At 46.4% G+C, this 15,412-nt stretch overlaps 1 protein-coding gene across 4 annotated transcripts in view; it reads left to right on the forward strand.

Annotated features, from left to right (window-relative positions):
* The window catches only part of LOC144766889 (membrane-spanning 4-domains subfamily A member 4D-like), a 724,286-nt gene that overhangs the window by 99,708 nt on the left and 609,166 nt on the right, over positions 1-15,412 (forward strand). For all 4 annotated transcript variants that reach the window (XM_078650596.1, XM_078650598.1, XM_078650599.1 and 1 more), the window contains exon 2: positions 9,142-9,304. In XM_078650596.1, the coding sequence (XP_078506722.1) occupies positions 9,158-9,304 (147 nt within the window). In that variant the 5' untranslated portion in view covers positions 9,142-9,157. The remainder of the gene's footprint in view (positions 1-9,141; positions 9,305-15,412) is intronic.

Genomic DNA, 15,412 nt, shown 5'->3' on the forward strand with positions numbered 1-15,412 from the left:
TGCCTGTCGACCAGGACACGGATGAAGGGGAGGACTGGGAGGGGTCTGAGGACCCTCTGGCACAGCAGTGCCAGTTAAGTCAGGATTGGACAGATGAGCTTGGGGAGGCCAGTGGTCTAGACACTTTGCCTGACACTGGTTTCATCTCTCCTCCTTCCGTGGCTACGGAGGAGTGTGCAACGTATGCTGTGGTGCTGCGCAGGGCGGCCAAAACCTTGGGCCTTGAGCTCCCTGCTCCGGCCATGAGGACTAACCTCCTCACAAGGTGCTTCAACCTCCAGTAAGCTCTTCGGAGCCTCTACTGCAGTTTAATGAGGCCCTCACCGATGTTCTGATGGGCACTTGGTACAAGCACACCACAGTTCCTCCTGTGGATCGGAACATGGCCCGGCGCCACCGCCCAGCTCCGGGCGACCCTTGCTTTCTGTCCCTACATCCCACCCCTGAGAGCCTGGTTATCCAGACTTCCAGGTCCCAAACCGCATTCCCCACCGCTCCCCCAGACCGGGAATCAAGGCTGGAACAGTTTGGCAAGAAACTGTTTTTCTCTGTCAGCCTCGAACTGCGGTCCCTTAATACCGCATGCCTTTTGGGCCATTACACCCACAGGGATACGGTGGCGGGCGTGCTGCCCCAGTGTCAGGGGGAGGCCAAGACACGGCTCACCCAAGCTCTTGCTGAGGAGCGGGATGCAGCACGATACAACATTCGATGTGGACTTGACACTACGGACTCGCTGGGCAGAGCGATTGCAACAACGATGGCGATTCATCATCACGCCTGTCTGAGGTCCACCAACTTTTCGGGGGATGTCCAGAGCACTCTCATGGACATGCCCCTTGATGGCCGTTGCCTCTTTGGCGACAAGGCAGATAGCGCGCTGGAGCGCTTTAAGGACTCCAGGCTATGGCCAAGTCCTTGGGCCTCTCGGCCCAGCACCAGCAAACTTCTGCTTTTCACTCCTTTTGTGGCCATGGATGGGTTGCCCCTGCACGTTCGTCCAAACACAGGCCGCAGAACCAACCCCAACGCACTCGTGGACGTGCATTCCGACGTGGCGGAGCAGGGGGCTGCAGATCCAACCCAAACGCGGTCGCGTACGTGCATTCCGCCGTGGCGGAGCAGGGGGCTGCAGAACCAACCCCAACACGGTCGCGAATGTGCATTCCGCCGTGGCAGAGCAGGGGGTCAAAGAGCCGGTCAGTCCACATCCGCTCCCCCAGCATCTGCCTCAAAGCCTTCCTAGTCCGAGCTTTCAGGCCCATTCCACCCCAGTGGGAGGCGGAGTTCGCCATCACCTGCTCCACTGGCGTACCATCACTTCGGACAGGTGGGTGCTGCAAATCATCCGAAGGGGCTACTCCCTACCCTTCGAGGTGACTCCTTCAGCCATGCCACCGCAGTGCGAACTCAGTACCATCGCGTGTCGGGGGATCACTTGCAACTTCTACAAGTGGCCCCCTTGGCCTCTTGGCCAAGGGGGCCAACGAGCGCGTTCCTGGTCCAAGTAGGACGTGGTTGTTACTCCCACTACTTTCTGGTTCCCAAGAAGGGCAAAGGGGGCCTGCGTCCTATCTTGGGCCTCAGGAGTGTCAACGGCTTCCTCCGGAACGAGAAGTTCAAGATGCTGACTTTAGTTCAGGTTCTGGCTGCCCCAGACCCTGGAGACTGGATGGAGGCATTGGACCTGCAGGACGCTTATTTCCATATTCCTGTCCTGCCGGCCCACTGTCGCTACCTGCAGTTCACGGTAGGCCACAAGCACTTTCAGTTTACCGTGCTCCCCTTCGGCCTTACCAGCGCCCCTCGGGTGTTCACGAAAGTGATGGGGGTGGGCGCAGCTCATCTGTGCAGATTAGGGGTTCCAGTCTTCCCCTGTCTCAATGACTGTTGTTTAAGGTGGGGCTCACCTCAGACAGTCATCTCCCACCTCCAGACCATGGCCGACCTCCTGCATATGCTGGGGTTCTCCATCTACGTGCTGAAGTCACACCTGATTCCCTCTCAGAAGATCCTCTTCATCGGAGCGGTTCAGGACTAGGCGCAGTTTCTGGCTTATCCTCCCGAGCAGCCGGTTCGGGATATTCAGGCTCTGATTCCGATCTTTCAGCCTTTATCCAGAGTTTCGGTCATGATGACCCTACGGATTCTGGGACTGATGGCCTCCTGCATCCTGCTGGTGCATCACGCCAGGTGGCGGATGCGGGCTCTGCAGTGGGAACTGAAGTTCCAGTGGGCACAGCATCAGGGCAACCTGTCCAACCACGTCCTGATCTCGGAGGGCACTGCGAGACAGTTGCAGTGGTGGCTCACGGACCGCGATTGGGTCAGTGGCAGATCCCTCTCCCTTCCCTCAGCGGAGCACACCGTTGTGACGGATGCGTCCCTCCTAGGATGGGGTGGCGACATGGGAGAGGTAGAGATCAGAGGCCTCTGGTCTCCGGGAAAGTCCCGGCGCCATATCAACCTTCTGGAGTTGTGGGCGATCGGGTTTGCACTGAAGGCATTCCTTCCCTCTGTCCGGGGAACTGTAGTGCAGGTGTTCACCGACAACACCACCGCCATGTGGTATTGCAACAAACAGGGCGGGGTGGGGTCGTGGACCCTATGTCAGGAGGATCTGTGCCTCTGGACATGGCTGGAACATCAGGGCATCACCCTGATGGTTCAAGACTTGGCAGGTTCCCTGAACGCGAGGGCGGACAAACTCAGCCGTCGGTGCATGGTGGCTCATGAGTGGCATCTGAACTCTGACGTGGCACAAGGTCTCTTTCAGCAGCGGAGAGAGCCGTGGTTAAATCTAGTGGCCACCAAAGAGAAGCGCAATGTCGTCAGTTCTGCACGTTGGAATTTCCAAGGCAGCACTCGCTCGGAGACGCTTTTCTTCGCAAGTGGAGTTGTGGTCTGTTGTACGCCTTTCCGCCTATACCACTTCTGCCCAGAGTGCTGAAGAAGATCCGGCACAACCGGGCCCAAGTCATTCTTGTGGCTCCGGATTGGGCACGAAGATACTAGTATCCCGAGCTACTCAGTATGTCAATCGATCCCCCGATTCGTCTGCCTCTTCAGGAGGACCTTCTGTTGCAGCAGCAGGGGACCGTCCTCCACCCGAACCTGTCCAGCCTCCACCTACATGCGTGGAGATTGAGCGGCGACAGTTGAGGCCATTAGACTTGCCTCCTGAAGTCTGTGATGTCATTCTGGCAGCCAGGCATCCCTCCACACAAACGGTATACGCCTGCAGGTGGAATACATTTGTGGCATGGTCCAGAGCAAAGGTTGTGGATCCCCTTTCTGCCCCTCTTTCAGAGGTTCTCCTCTTTCTTCTTTCTCTGGCCCAGCAGGGCTCTGCTCTGGGCACTATCAAGGGCTATCTCTCTGCCATTTCAGCCTTCTTAAGGCTTCCTGATCAGCCTTCTCTTTTCAAGTCCCCGGTTGTAAATAGGTTCTTGAAAGGCATTACTCGCATGTATCCTCCTGTCCCTTTTGTAATGCCTCAGTGGGACTTGAACCTGGTGTATCTGATGTGTGCTCCCTTTGAGCCACTCCATAACTGCCCTTTACCTCTTCTGACTCAAAAAACTGCTTTCCTGGTTGCCATCACCTCTGCCAGAAGAGTGAGTGAGCTCCGGCTCTTTCATCTAAGCCTCCTTTTCTCTCTGTCCATCCGGACAAGGTTGTTCTGAGGACTCGTCCTTCTTTTCTACCCAAGGTGGTTACTGCCTTTCACATCAGACAGACCATTAACTTGCCCACCTTCTTTCCGCCTCCGCATCCCACGAAAGAGGAAGAGAGGCTCCACCGTTTGAACCCAAAACGTGCGCTCTCTTTTTACCTAAATCGCACACAACCGTTTCGGGTGGACGACCAACTCTTTGTTGGCTACGTGGGCGCTAAGAATGGACGGGTGGTGCACATGCGGACCATCTCTCGGTGGGTCGTTTTGTGCATCAATTATTCCTTGGCTAAGAAGGACCCTCCTGTGAGACTGCGCACCCATTCCACTCGGGCCACAGCGGCTACTACTTCCTTGGGACGAGGAGTCCCTTTGCAGGACATTTGTCAGGCAGCTACTTGGGCCTCGCTGCACACGTTTGCCAAATATTACTGCATGGACAGCCAAGTCCGGAGAGATGGCTTCTTTGGCCGTTCAATTCTCCAGGACTTCCTGGTGTGATTTTGGTTCGCAGACCCACCACCGGGGTTGGTATTGCTTGGGGTATCTATTCTAAGGTAAGGAATCTAACACTAACGTGTTTCTTTCAGATGCACAAGTTACTTACCTTCGTAATGTTATATCTGTAAGAAACATTAGTTTGTGTTAGATTCCTTACCGCCCCACCTATCCTCCCCGTTCTGGGAACCGATATCTAGGGTTAAGGTCATCCCTTTCAGAGCCCTAGTTTCATGGCACCAGTGTCGGTTTCTTGCATAGCTCTATGTTCCTGGCACGGAAATCTATGTACAGAACTGACGTCAGTGCACGAGGGCGGCGTGTAAGTACTGCAGCGATTTCATCCCAGCGATCACGACGCAGACTACGGACGCGGAGCCGCAGACGACACCTACCAACGCGCAGGGGGACTGCTGACGAAAACTTTACGGATCCAGTCTGACGCCTGGGGATATTCTAAGGTAAGGAATCTAACACTAAGTAATGTTTCTTACAGCTATATCGTTACCGAAGGTAAGTGACTTGTGCATTGAGCAGTGCTGAGAAGTGCAGGTACTCTCCCGTTAAAAGTAATGAGCATTGCTGAGAAGTGCAGATACTCTCCCTTTCAAATTAAAGAAGTACTTGTCCTCAGTACCTGATTGTACCAGTCCATTTAAAGCCCCCCCAGGGATAGATTGTGAAAGCCCATTTCTTAGTAAAAGGAACAATCAACAGTTGTGGCCTTGATTTGAAAACATCCCAATATGTTTGTTTATATACATGCCCAAAATTAAATTGTTTTAAACACACAAAATGTTCTTGACAACATGATAGGACGATTTCGCATCAATAGATTTTTGTTAACAAGCATTTCATCTGTAAGTACAACTTGCCTCTGCAGTCACACTGACTTCAAAACATACACATGTGCATACACTCCATTGGTGACCAAGTAACTGCTAAGCATTTTCAGCTAGGTAAAAGGGGACCTGGACAGAGTAGCTGGGCCCTCGACAGTCTTTTTGTTCATGTGTTAGGGCATTTGATAGTGGTTAATGCCCTGTAATCATTTGTCACTTCAAGTTATTTTATTAGTGATCGTTTGAGTGAAGTCAAGAAATGAGAGGGCATTCACCAGAAGTATGCTGGTAGACGTTATAAAAAGTGACTGGTGTCTGAATAATTCTGTGTGCCAGTTTCTCAATTGGAAACACGCTACAACAGTCTATTAAGAAGCCACACTTTCTTGTTATTATTATTGTGGAGAGGCTAGGTGGGCTCCGATGTCACTACTCGACTGCCTTTCAGACTCAGTCGTAATCCTATGACTCATTTCTCTGAAGGCTGGGAGGAGGTCAGTCACCTCCCGACCTCTGCCCTCGGACTATCCCTTTTGTCAGAAAGTGCCGGGTACTTTCCCTGTAGTTCTAGACCCCCGCCGCGTCTCACATTCCTGGGCATCCTGATCTCCACAGCCCCGTCTGTGCCTCCACCTGCCCCCGGCCAGTGCTCACACTGAAGCTTAACACCATCCCTCATGCTGTGATAAACACACACTGTAGACTAGCACAGCTGGTACATGCCAACGACAAAGGGGGTGCCAGGCAAAGCTAGTGAATTCTGCACAACCAATGCTACGGCTCGACTGTAGCAATTATCCTACCTGAAAACTTGCTTGAAGTTCGGAAATATGTAAGGAAGACCATCACAAATTACTTTCTTGGTTTGATCAGGAAGTTTTCTCAACAGTTACACCCCGTCAGCCTTGTTTCCCCCTTAATTGTTTATTAGACAATTATCTTTTCTAATTGTCTAGGTCCTGATGAATGCCATGGACCCTACTGGGCCAGCGGGCAGAAACATGTCGACCATATACATCACGGTGGGGGGACAATAGAATCTCCAACACACCTATCATTCATTTTAATTACCATATAGATGCCAGTTATATTCAATTTGGTTTGACATCTATAATGGCCTTTTAATTTCACTTTTTGTTTATAAGGGCCCCCACATAGTTTAGAAGTGCATCCCTGTCGTCCGGTGTATGCCCGCCCTCTATCAAACCAAGTTGTTATCGGGTGAGGACTGGTCAATGATGAAACATGACACCTGGTGGTGTGTGAGACCAGTATTTCACTTTTTGTGAGATGCCTGTACTCACAAATTAACACTGTAGCACCTAGGTCACCTGACTGGGAGCGGCTCTATTTGTGCTAAACATTATATATTGGAGGCTGCCTCCTCCTAGTACCCCGTGGCTCTAATTCCCTTCCCTAGATCTTTTCTGGGGCTTTAGTGGTTACTCTTTTTCTGTTCAACTGCCTCTATTTAACTGTCTTGATAGAAAATGACCAGCAGAGGTCAGTAAAATACCAGAATTGCTTTCTGCTGAGGGACTTTCTTTTTTTAAATTTTTCTGGCAACTGTCTCTATTTAACTTTCTTGGTTGAAAACGACCAGCAGAGGTGAGTAAAATACCAGATTCACTTTAGTATTTTCTAGATTCCAGTCCATGGAAATAGTCTTCCATGACCACCCGTAGTCACTTTGACGGTATCTTCTCCCAAAGACCCCGGGGGGCTGACCTCCTGTGGTCAGGTGCCCCCCAAATCCCCATTGTCCGATTGCAAATGTTTTTATTAATTGTGCAAACACAGCTGTAATATTTGTTGTGGGAACTATTTCATGATTTCCAGGGCCGACAAGGGTGACTGGGCTCAGACTGTGTCACAGCCTTTTACTACTGGTGAGCTGAGGCTTAATTTTAGTTATAGACTCCATAACAGAGTACCATCTACACCCCTTTCACACTTATTCTGCAATGTCAGATTAGAGATAAAAAACAGGGAAAGTAACTAGCGTGAGGGGTGTGCTCAGGCAGGCAATGTCACCACCCTTCTCATTTGTATTTCAACTCATTTGTTTTCTAAACAGACTGCCTTCAGCTCAGATGAAGTATTTGAGGGGGATCAACTGATAGTTGGAAGCTTCAGTTATTGTTAAGGTTGTTTCTTCAGAGGCCCAGCTCCTGTCATATAATACCTAGTAGCAAAGCTTCATCTGGCCCTCACGCTGACTCGTAGCGAAGAGGAAGTGGTCAGATTGGAAGCTCCGCACTCTGACTATATACATCTTTAGTGGGTGGCCCTGACCTCAGATGCATTAAGGAATTTCTTTCAGTGATATTGGGCTCTCGTGCACATTCCAGTGGACTCTCTTATACAATACCTTTTGATTCTTACTCAATTGCACCCCCTTTTCGCTTACACTAAACAGGATTTATTTTTCTTTCATTTAAATATCAATGGTCTAATGTATTTCATTAGGGACTCCCCCAAGCCTCAGGAACGTTTGGGGGCACCGACGGACAGTGCGGGGCCTCTTGTACCTGAGCATGGTCCAGGTGAGATGAGGTCCAGTCCTCGGTCATTTCGGATCACGTTGAGTATCCATTTGACAAGGAGGATGAGTACATTACTGTAGGTACAGGTTGTATCGTTCCTACATCTACTATTTTTCGTTTTCACTGATTAGGTTGATGTAATATTTTCACACACTTGTTACAGTAGCAACGTTTAAGAGCAGTGGCCCTGATGAAAGCCAAGGGACGTTTGGCCCGGTAGGCAGAAACATGTTGGCCCCAATTGCGACAGTCATTTGTTCCATACTGTCGTTTGCACTGTTCCTGTTCTTTTAATTAGGGGATGTGTCTTGTTCCATTAAAGAGTTGTTTAGACATATCACCCTATTTTAAACTCACCACTTTTTTTGTTAGGTTGCACTGTGTTTTCACCACTTCCCTTCAACCATCATAAACTGGCCAACAATTGGTGGTTCATAGCGTACTGTGGACCTGATCCAGTATTAACAACTTACTGTGTGGCATGGGGTCTAGATGATCTAAGGACCGGCCTGGTCACAGTGTGGACGGCCATATGATATGACTGATCACTTGGTTCGTTTGATGGTTATCCATAATAAACTGTTCTGGATTTTGTTGACCAGTTTCTGAGTAAGCTCTAGATATTTGAGTTTTGTATTTCTCACACACGTGACTCATGCTCTGTTTTCTTTCTTTAGTAATTTGTTTTATGGTGACTGCAGCACCCACTGACATAGTGCATCACATGCCAGTCTGGCCATTACATTTGGCTGATAGACCTCTCAGGTTCTTTTGTGTTATTTTTCATTAGGGACTGTCATTCCCTTATGACTGACCTTATACACAAAGGGGCAGATTTACAAATTTTTTGACCCAGCACAGCACCCAAAGTTGCTTTGCTGCTTGCTGTATGAAAAGTAGAGAGCAGAACAGCACCATATCTACTAAGTCTCTCCCTGATCAAGTGCACTTTAAGCTGCTATGCACTAACACACACCTTTACACCATGGTGCAACGAAGTGTGCGCTCTATCACACATAGATTTTGTACTGGTAGGGCACCCTTCCAGTACAAAACTTTGCGGTAATCCTTTTTTCCACTTTGTATGTGTGTTGTACAGTGCAGTACATATGCAAAGTTGGAGAAATGTGGAGAATTTAAAAACTTGCTGTGCTATTATGCCTGCTTCAAGAAGGGGGTAAGTTTTGAGCTCAATTCCATGTCTACCAATGTTAGTAGATAGGGATTTGCATCACACCAAGTTGGTGGTTGCAAGGAATGCCCATGTACCACCCCCTTGATGCCACACCATACACAGTTGTGCCTAGTGCTCCTTGGCGTTACTTTGGTCAGCTTTCCAATGTAAATCTTGTTTTGAGTTGTAAATTAATTACCACCACAATACTTTGCGCCAGGTTTGCTTTACAAAAGTAATGTCAATCCTGTGAAAAATGTTATTAAATCTGAGCCCCAAAAGTGGGCTGCCCACTTTCCCATTTCATTCCTCGAATGTACCAAATTATCTTTCATTTCCTAGAGCTATGTCTCTTGTGTCCACTTATGTGTGCTGTTTTGATTTATGTATTTGTATTAACTTTAGGCACAAGGATCAAGACATGTCCACTACAGAAAAAGAGGATGGTTGTGTGGTCATCACTGGGGTTGACCCCCAAGGGGAACCCTCCAAGATGGGTGCAGGTGCCATCCGTTCACCCATGAGATCTCTGCAGAGATTTTACGAAGGAGAGCCAGTAGCACTGGGTGTAAGTGAAATACTTCATAATTGAGCAAAGATTCTGTTAATGCATAATGAATTCCTTGATTACTGAGATCATGTAATGCTGTCCAAATACACCCACAAAAGTGGCCATGGTTATTTTAAATGTGGACTACCCTGCAATACCAAGGAGCCTGGAACATTACCTGTGGCACCCCTTTAGTACTTAAGGAGCAATTGCATTATTCAATGGAAGATCCAGGATTTGGATTTTGCAAAATGTTATTTGCATTGCACCACAGGTCCCAGAGGCAACTTTAGAGAATAAGATTATGGTCCTTATTTGGTAAAGGTTGTGCTGGTGATTATGCCATGCAACACAGTTTAACACTGCACCCGTGGACCTTCGAACTAAGAAATACATTGTGTCACAAGGGCCCAAGTTTCAGGAAATAAGGGCGCTGGTTTCTTTTACACTTTGCTGAGAAAATATGAAAGAGCAGGGTGAGTATTTAAAATCTACGAATTCTTTTTTTTTTTTTTGGGCCAGGATTCTCTTCTCACTCTAACTTTGGTGAACGGCAAGAGCGTTGTATCTAAAAAATATAGTACCCTCAGTGCGTTGGCAAAGTTGATAGACTTTTACAAACACTTAAGGCCTTCTTTAGAGTTTGGTAGATGGGATACTCTGTGAAACTCTTGACGGGGAGGGTTGGACTGGGACAGAAAATAGGCCCGGGCACCCAAATAAGTGACCCCCCTTAGTCACTTAGATTGCCAAAATAATGAACCATGTTTGGAAATTGCTACAGTTTTTAAGTTGTAAGTTCTTTGCAAGGTTTGGGACACTGCGTGGATGTGAGGTTGCTGCAGGCAATGTTTGATTTAATATCAGGAAAAGCATCAGTAAAAAAAATCCCAGCAGACTATAGAACAGGCTCACAACCAGCCAAAAAGTCGCCCACCCAATAACCTGTGACACCAGCCCTTGGGACCCTGCCTGATTACCTTACAGGCCACTCCTACCCTGGTGACGGATTTCCTTTCTGCTGTACTACAAGTTCTACTGGCTATATGGCATTTGGCATACTGTTGATGGGACATTTTGCTACATTTGTGACGGAGTACCCTATCTCCAAAGTAAGAAGGCACTGAGTTTACAGTTCAAAATCATTCATTTTTTCCAAAACGAACACGTTCGGAACAATTTTAAATCACTTCTTACCTAAAGCCAGTTCAGAGGATATTTTTGAGACACTCAATAAGAAGAAATAGAACCTAACCAAAACACGTGATGAATTAGCCCACACGATGCCTAAATATGTCAACAGAACGCGGCACAAATAGGGTGGCCAACTAGCATAGGTGCAAATTCAGGACAGTGAGTGTAAAAATTCAGGACAAAGGGTCAAAATTCAGGACAAAAATAATTCAAGACAGCAGGTCAAAATTCAGGACAGAAATTTTGGACAAAATGTACGTTTTCAGACACATCAGAGAAGGTCATACAATAGTGTATAAGTAAATATATAACCAACATAAATACATGTCAAAATAAGTTTATATTAAGTTGAGACAATTGTGCACCTCACCGTTTTGGTATGTGCACAGCTTTGAGCAACTGTGCAGCTCTTTTTGTGGTATTTAATATGATATTTTGGTTACAGTTTGGGGTTTCTTTGAAATGTTGTCCCACCCGCACTGCAGGGGGTGCAGAGACCTTCAGCCTTCATTACGCCCCTTCACCAAAGACCTCCCTCTGCACAGATTCCCTCACTATCCACCTCCCATGGTCCCCCTAATCGCTATATTTGTTTATTTAAAGAGTTTTATATAGCGCTGGCTAGACCCGAAGGTATCAGAGCGCTTTACATGAGAATCAACAATGTAACAGAAAAAGATCAACAATTACACAATACATCAAAAAATAGGCAATACAGACCCTCGCTCATGTGTATGTCATTTATTTTACAGTGCTGCTACGCCCAATGTAGGGTGTTGAGCGCTTCAGCTCACACACTTATTGTTCAGAGACAATAACTTATATAAGTATGTAAATCAATGTATAGGAAATGTTACTTAAGGTTAGGAGGGCTACAAGGTGTAGGAGTCACAAGGCATCCATACTGATAGGTACTATATGCAGGGTCACTGGAATTATGCAGCAGGGAGGGCTGAATTATGCTGCAGGGTTGATTACATTATTTTTTTAAGAAAAGGGAATTTATGCAGCGTAATGCTGCAAATTTTGTCATAGTATTACCATATTATTTTCTCATTTGTGTACATTTTAACACTTTCTGGTCATAGGTTGCACCTCATTAGTACCCGTATAACACCGAAATAAAGTAATATGCAAAGGAAGGTGAACAGTCAACCTTTACAAAGGACCTTTGCAATAAATCACTGCCCTTTTCGTTATTTTTTAACCTTTTGAGGTAGCAACTGTTTTTAAATTAGAATCTTCAGATACATTCAGCTAATGATGGACTATGTGGCACATGTGACAAATCCATCCATCATGCGAAAACTGTTGAAGCCGCACAATTGCACAATTCCAGTGAACCCGAAATACAAACTGAGGATATAACATATAACAGTGGTGGGGGTTGTCTTTACAATTATAATACAAATACATACTTTACTCTACATGTTACACTTTGGGCCTTACAAGAGGCGCATTATGCCTCTATGCTTCTTTATGATGAGTCAAAACCGGGATTAGTGAAACCTCAGATCTCTCAAAGAGATACATTAATCACCAGAGTTAAAGAGACATTTTTGTTATGGCCCAAAAATTGCAGTAGTGCTAAGCACTCAGAAATCTTTGCCTTTCATCCTGCCGGATATTTCAAAATGTAGCTTAGTTCTCCAGCACGGCTCTTCCACAAAAGCAGCATGTGCCTATGCAGAGGACGGCACGCCATGCGCTGTACCTACACAAGGGCCCATTGCAAGGGAGTAGCCAGAAAAAAAAATACCCACACTTTATATGGCACTAAATAAAGGAGCAAAGTGAGCTATCCTGGTCTTTAATTTTGAAGTCTGTGAAAATTCTTCCCCTGATAAAAGTTTGCAAAAATAATGCAAAATTATGCTTTTTACAGCAGGAAAGAAACTTGGTCAAAAAGTGCATTTACCTATATTGACGTTTGTCTTTTATTCTTTCCGTCTTTAAATGTTCTTTCTTTCCTTATGTCCTTCTTTCTATCCATCTTTGTCATCTACTTTCTTCTTTACATCCTCCATTTATTTTCTTTCTATATTTCTGTCTGTGCATCCTTTCATTTAGTCCCAGTCTCTCTCTATTCTTTAAATTCATATTTCATTTTCTTTTCATATTTCCATATTCCACATTCACTTTCATTTGTGTTCCATGTTTCCATTTTATCATCCTCTTGTCCTTCCTTCTGTTGTTAAATCTAAATCTTTCTCTTTCTTTCCAGCGTTCTTTCAGTATTTGCATTCTATTCCTTCTTCGCTTTCTCCCTCTATTTGCCTTGAGATTTTTTTTTATTTACCATTGTCATAATTTTCTTTCTGTAGTCGCTTTTGGCTACTTCGGCACACCCTGCCCCTCTGCGCCCCCCCCCTTACCCCCACCTCCCACACACTCATGCTGCACTACAGTGATTATTCTAGCCTTATTTTTTTTATTCTGCCCTGTGCTGATCTGCGAGTCACAGATCAAAGGAAGGGCCATGAAACACTTTTCTGACACCCTCCCCACGCCCCCCCTCCAACCCCATGCTTCCCTACACCTTTGGCTCATTGTCATTCTTTAGGTGATAATCAGCCACATCAGAATGACAATGGGCCCGTACAAAGACTGAGCGAGGTCGGGGAGGGGCTGCTGCTGCCTCAGTGAAGTGTGAGCTGACACAGCCTGCTGCCATCCCCAAATTTACGGACAAAAGGCATCCGTAAAAGAAAAGCTCACGGACAAGGGGCCCAAATAACAGGCAGTCCATGAAATTTACGGATGGTTGGTCACCATAGGCACAAAGAAGAATAACATTGGTTTACTACAGACTTTCAACATCTTCTATATTCAGTATAATAATAAATCCATCCCACATTCAACATGGAAATTTAGTTCTGTGCATTTACTGCCCCGTGGGATTTATACATTTGAGTATATTTCCTGCACTCACCTTATTTGCTGTGCTATGGGTCCTCCAATCCCTCACATTTCTGTCCTCCTGTGCCTTCTAACAGTTGCTGCTGTCTTTGTCATTTTATTAGTAATGCGGCATTCTCTTGTCTGCCTGTTAGTCTCTCTCTTTCCTATACTCTTTACATTTTGTTCTATTCTGTCCGCACTACTGTCCTCCTCAGCCATTTCAGTACCCATGCACTCACTCAGTGCCTCCCGTTGGCAATATTTGGTTTTGTGCCAGGGAGGGGGATGGAGCTTATTTTCCAGTGCATCAGGCCATCTTACTAAGTCTGACTAGCCATTTAGCTTGAGGCCTACCAGACAGATCAGCTGTCTGGTTTGCTATTTTGCATCATGGGGACTTTGTAAAGCTTCCCTGGGAATGCATCCCGCCCATTTCTTAACATTGGCTTTGTGGTTTGTAACTCACATTTGCTTGCTGTCTATTTGATGGCTTTATTTGTTTTAGACTGTCCAGCTTGAGATGACCCTGTACTTGCCCAAACCTTATATACTGTACTCTTCCACCTGTACTGAATTTCATAAACAGGCTTTTAAATCCTGTTCTTATATTGCCACATTTGTTGTGCTTACCAAGACAGAGGTCAAATGTAAGGCTCTGTCTTTCATGGAGCTTAGTGTTTATTTTTCTTTCTCTGACTTAAAAGTGGGAGGATTTATCTGACAATCATGCTTGCTGCTGTGTGTTGTACGATGTTATTTTTTTACTAACAGTAAATAACATTTAAATGTCTTTAAATCTACTGTGCAGATATTTAGGCATATGGAAAGCCCAATTGAAGCACTTTTTTGGGGTCAATTTGAAGTGTGATGGAAACAAATGTAATACGATCAAAACAAATCATTACACTAGGTGACATTTCCACACATTATCGTTTGTACGCTGTATACTTGTATCAGTGAGAACTGTGTCTGTGCAAATGTAATGGTCATTTCAATTAAAGATGTGTTGCCTGTAATTGCAGTGCCCTGCCACAGATGCATACTCCACTTTACCCACCCCATTCCACTCTACTCTGCGCTACTTCACGCCACCGCACTGTACTCTGCCCTGCTCCACACCACTTCACATTGCATCACTGCACTTTATGCTGCACTCTACGCCACTTTACTCAATGCCTCTCTACACCACTCTACGCTATGCTAATGTACTCTACACCCACACTACTCTACTATGTACAATTGCACTCTTCCCAACTGCACTCTATGCCAATGGACTCTAAGCCACTCTAATCAACTCTGCATCACTGCACTCTAGGACACTGCACTCTACGCCACTCTACGCCACTGCACTCTATGCCACTTCACTCTACACCACTCTATTCCACTATGCGCCATTCCACTCTACATCACTCCACTCAATGCCACTGCATTCTACCCTGCACCACTCTACTCCACTCTATCCCACTGCACTGTACGCCACTTCAGCCTATGCGGCTGCACTCTAAATCGCTGCACTCTAAGTCACTGTGCTGTATGCCAATCTACTCTGTACCACTGCACTGTATGCTGCTATACTCTACGCTGCAACACTCTACTCTATGCCACTGCACTCTACGCCAGTCTCCGCCATTGCACTCTATCACTTTACTGCACCACTCTATGCCACTTCACTCTACAGTAATGCACTCTACGCCACTTTAGTCTTTACAACTGTACTCTCTGCCATAGAACTCTATGCCACTTTACTCTGTGCCACTACACTCTATGCCACCATACTCTACTCTGCACCAGTCATCTCTGTGCCCCTCTGCCAATACTCTGTACTCTTCTCCATTCTATGCCAATTCTGTCTACATCACTATAATCTACTGTGCACCACTGCACTTTGACTCTGCACTCTATGCCCTCTTCACTCTATGCCTCTCCACTCAGCACCACTCTACTCTATGACAGTGCACTCTATGCAACTCCACTATGTACCACTGCACTCTTCACCACTGCATCACTCTAATCTGCACCACTCTACTCTAT

Source organism: Lissotriton helveticus, chromosome 7 (genome assembly GCF_964261635.1).
Source record: "Lissotriton helveticus chromosome 7, aLisHel1.1, whole genome shotgun sequence".
Taxonomy (NCBI): Eukaryota; Metazoa; Chordata; class Amphibia; order Caudata; family Salamandridae; genus Lissotriton; species Lissotriton helveticus.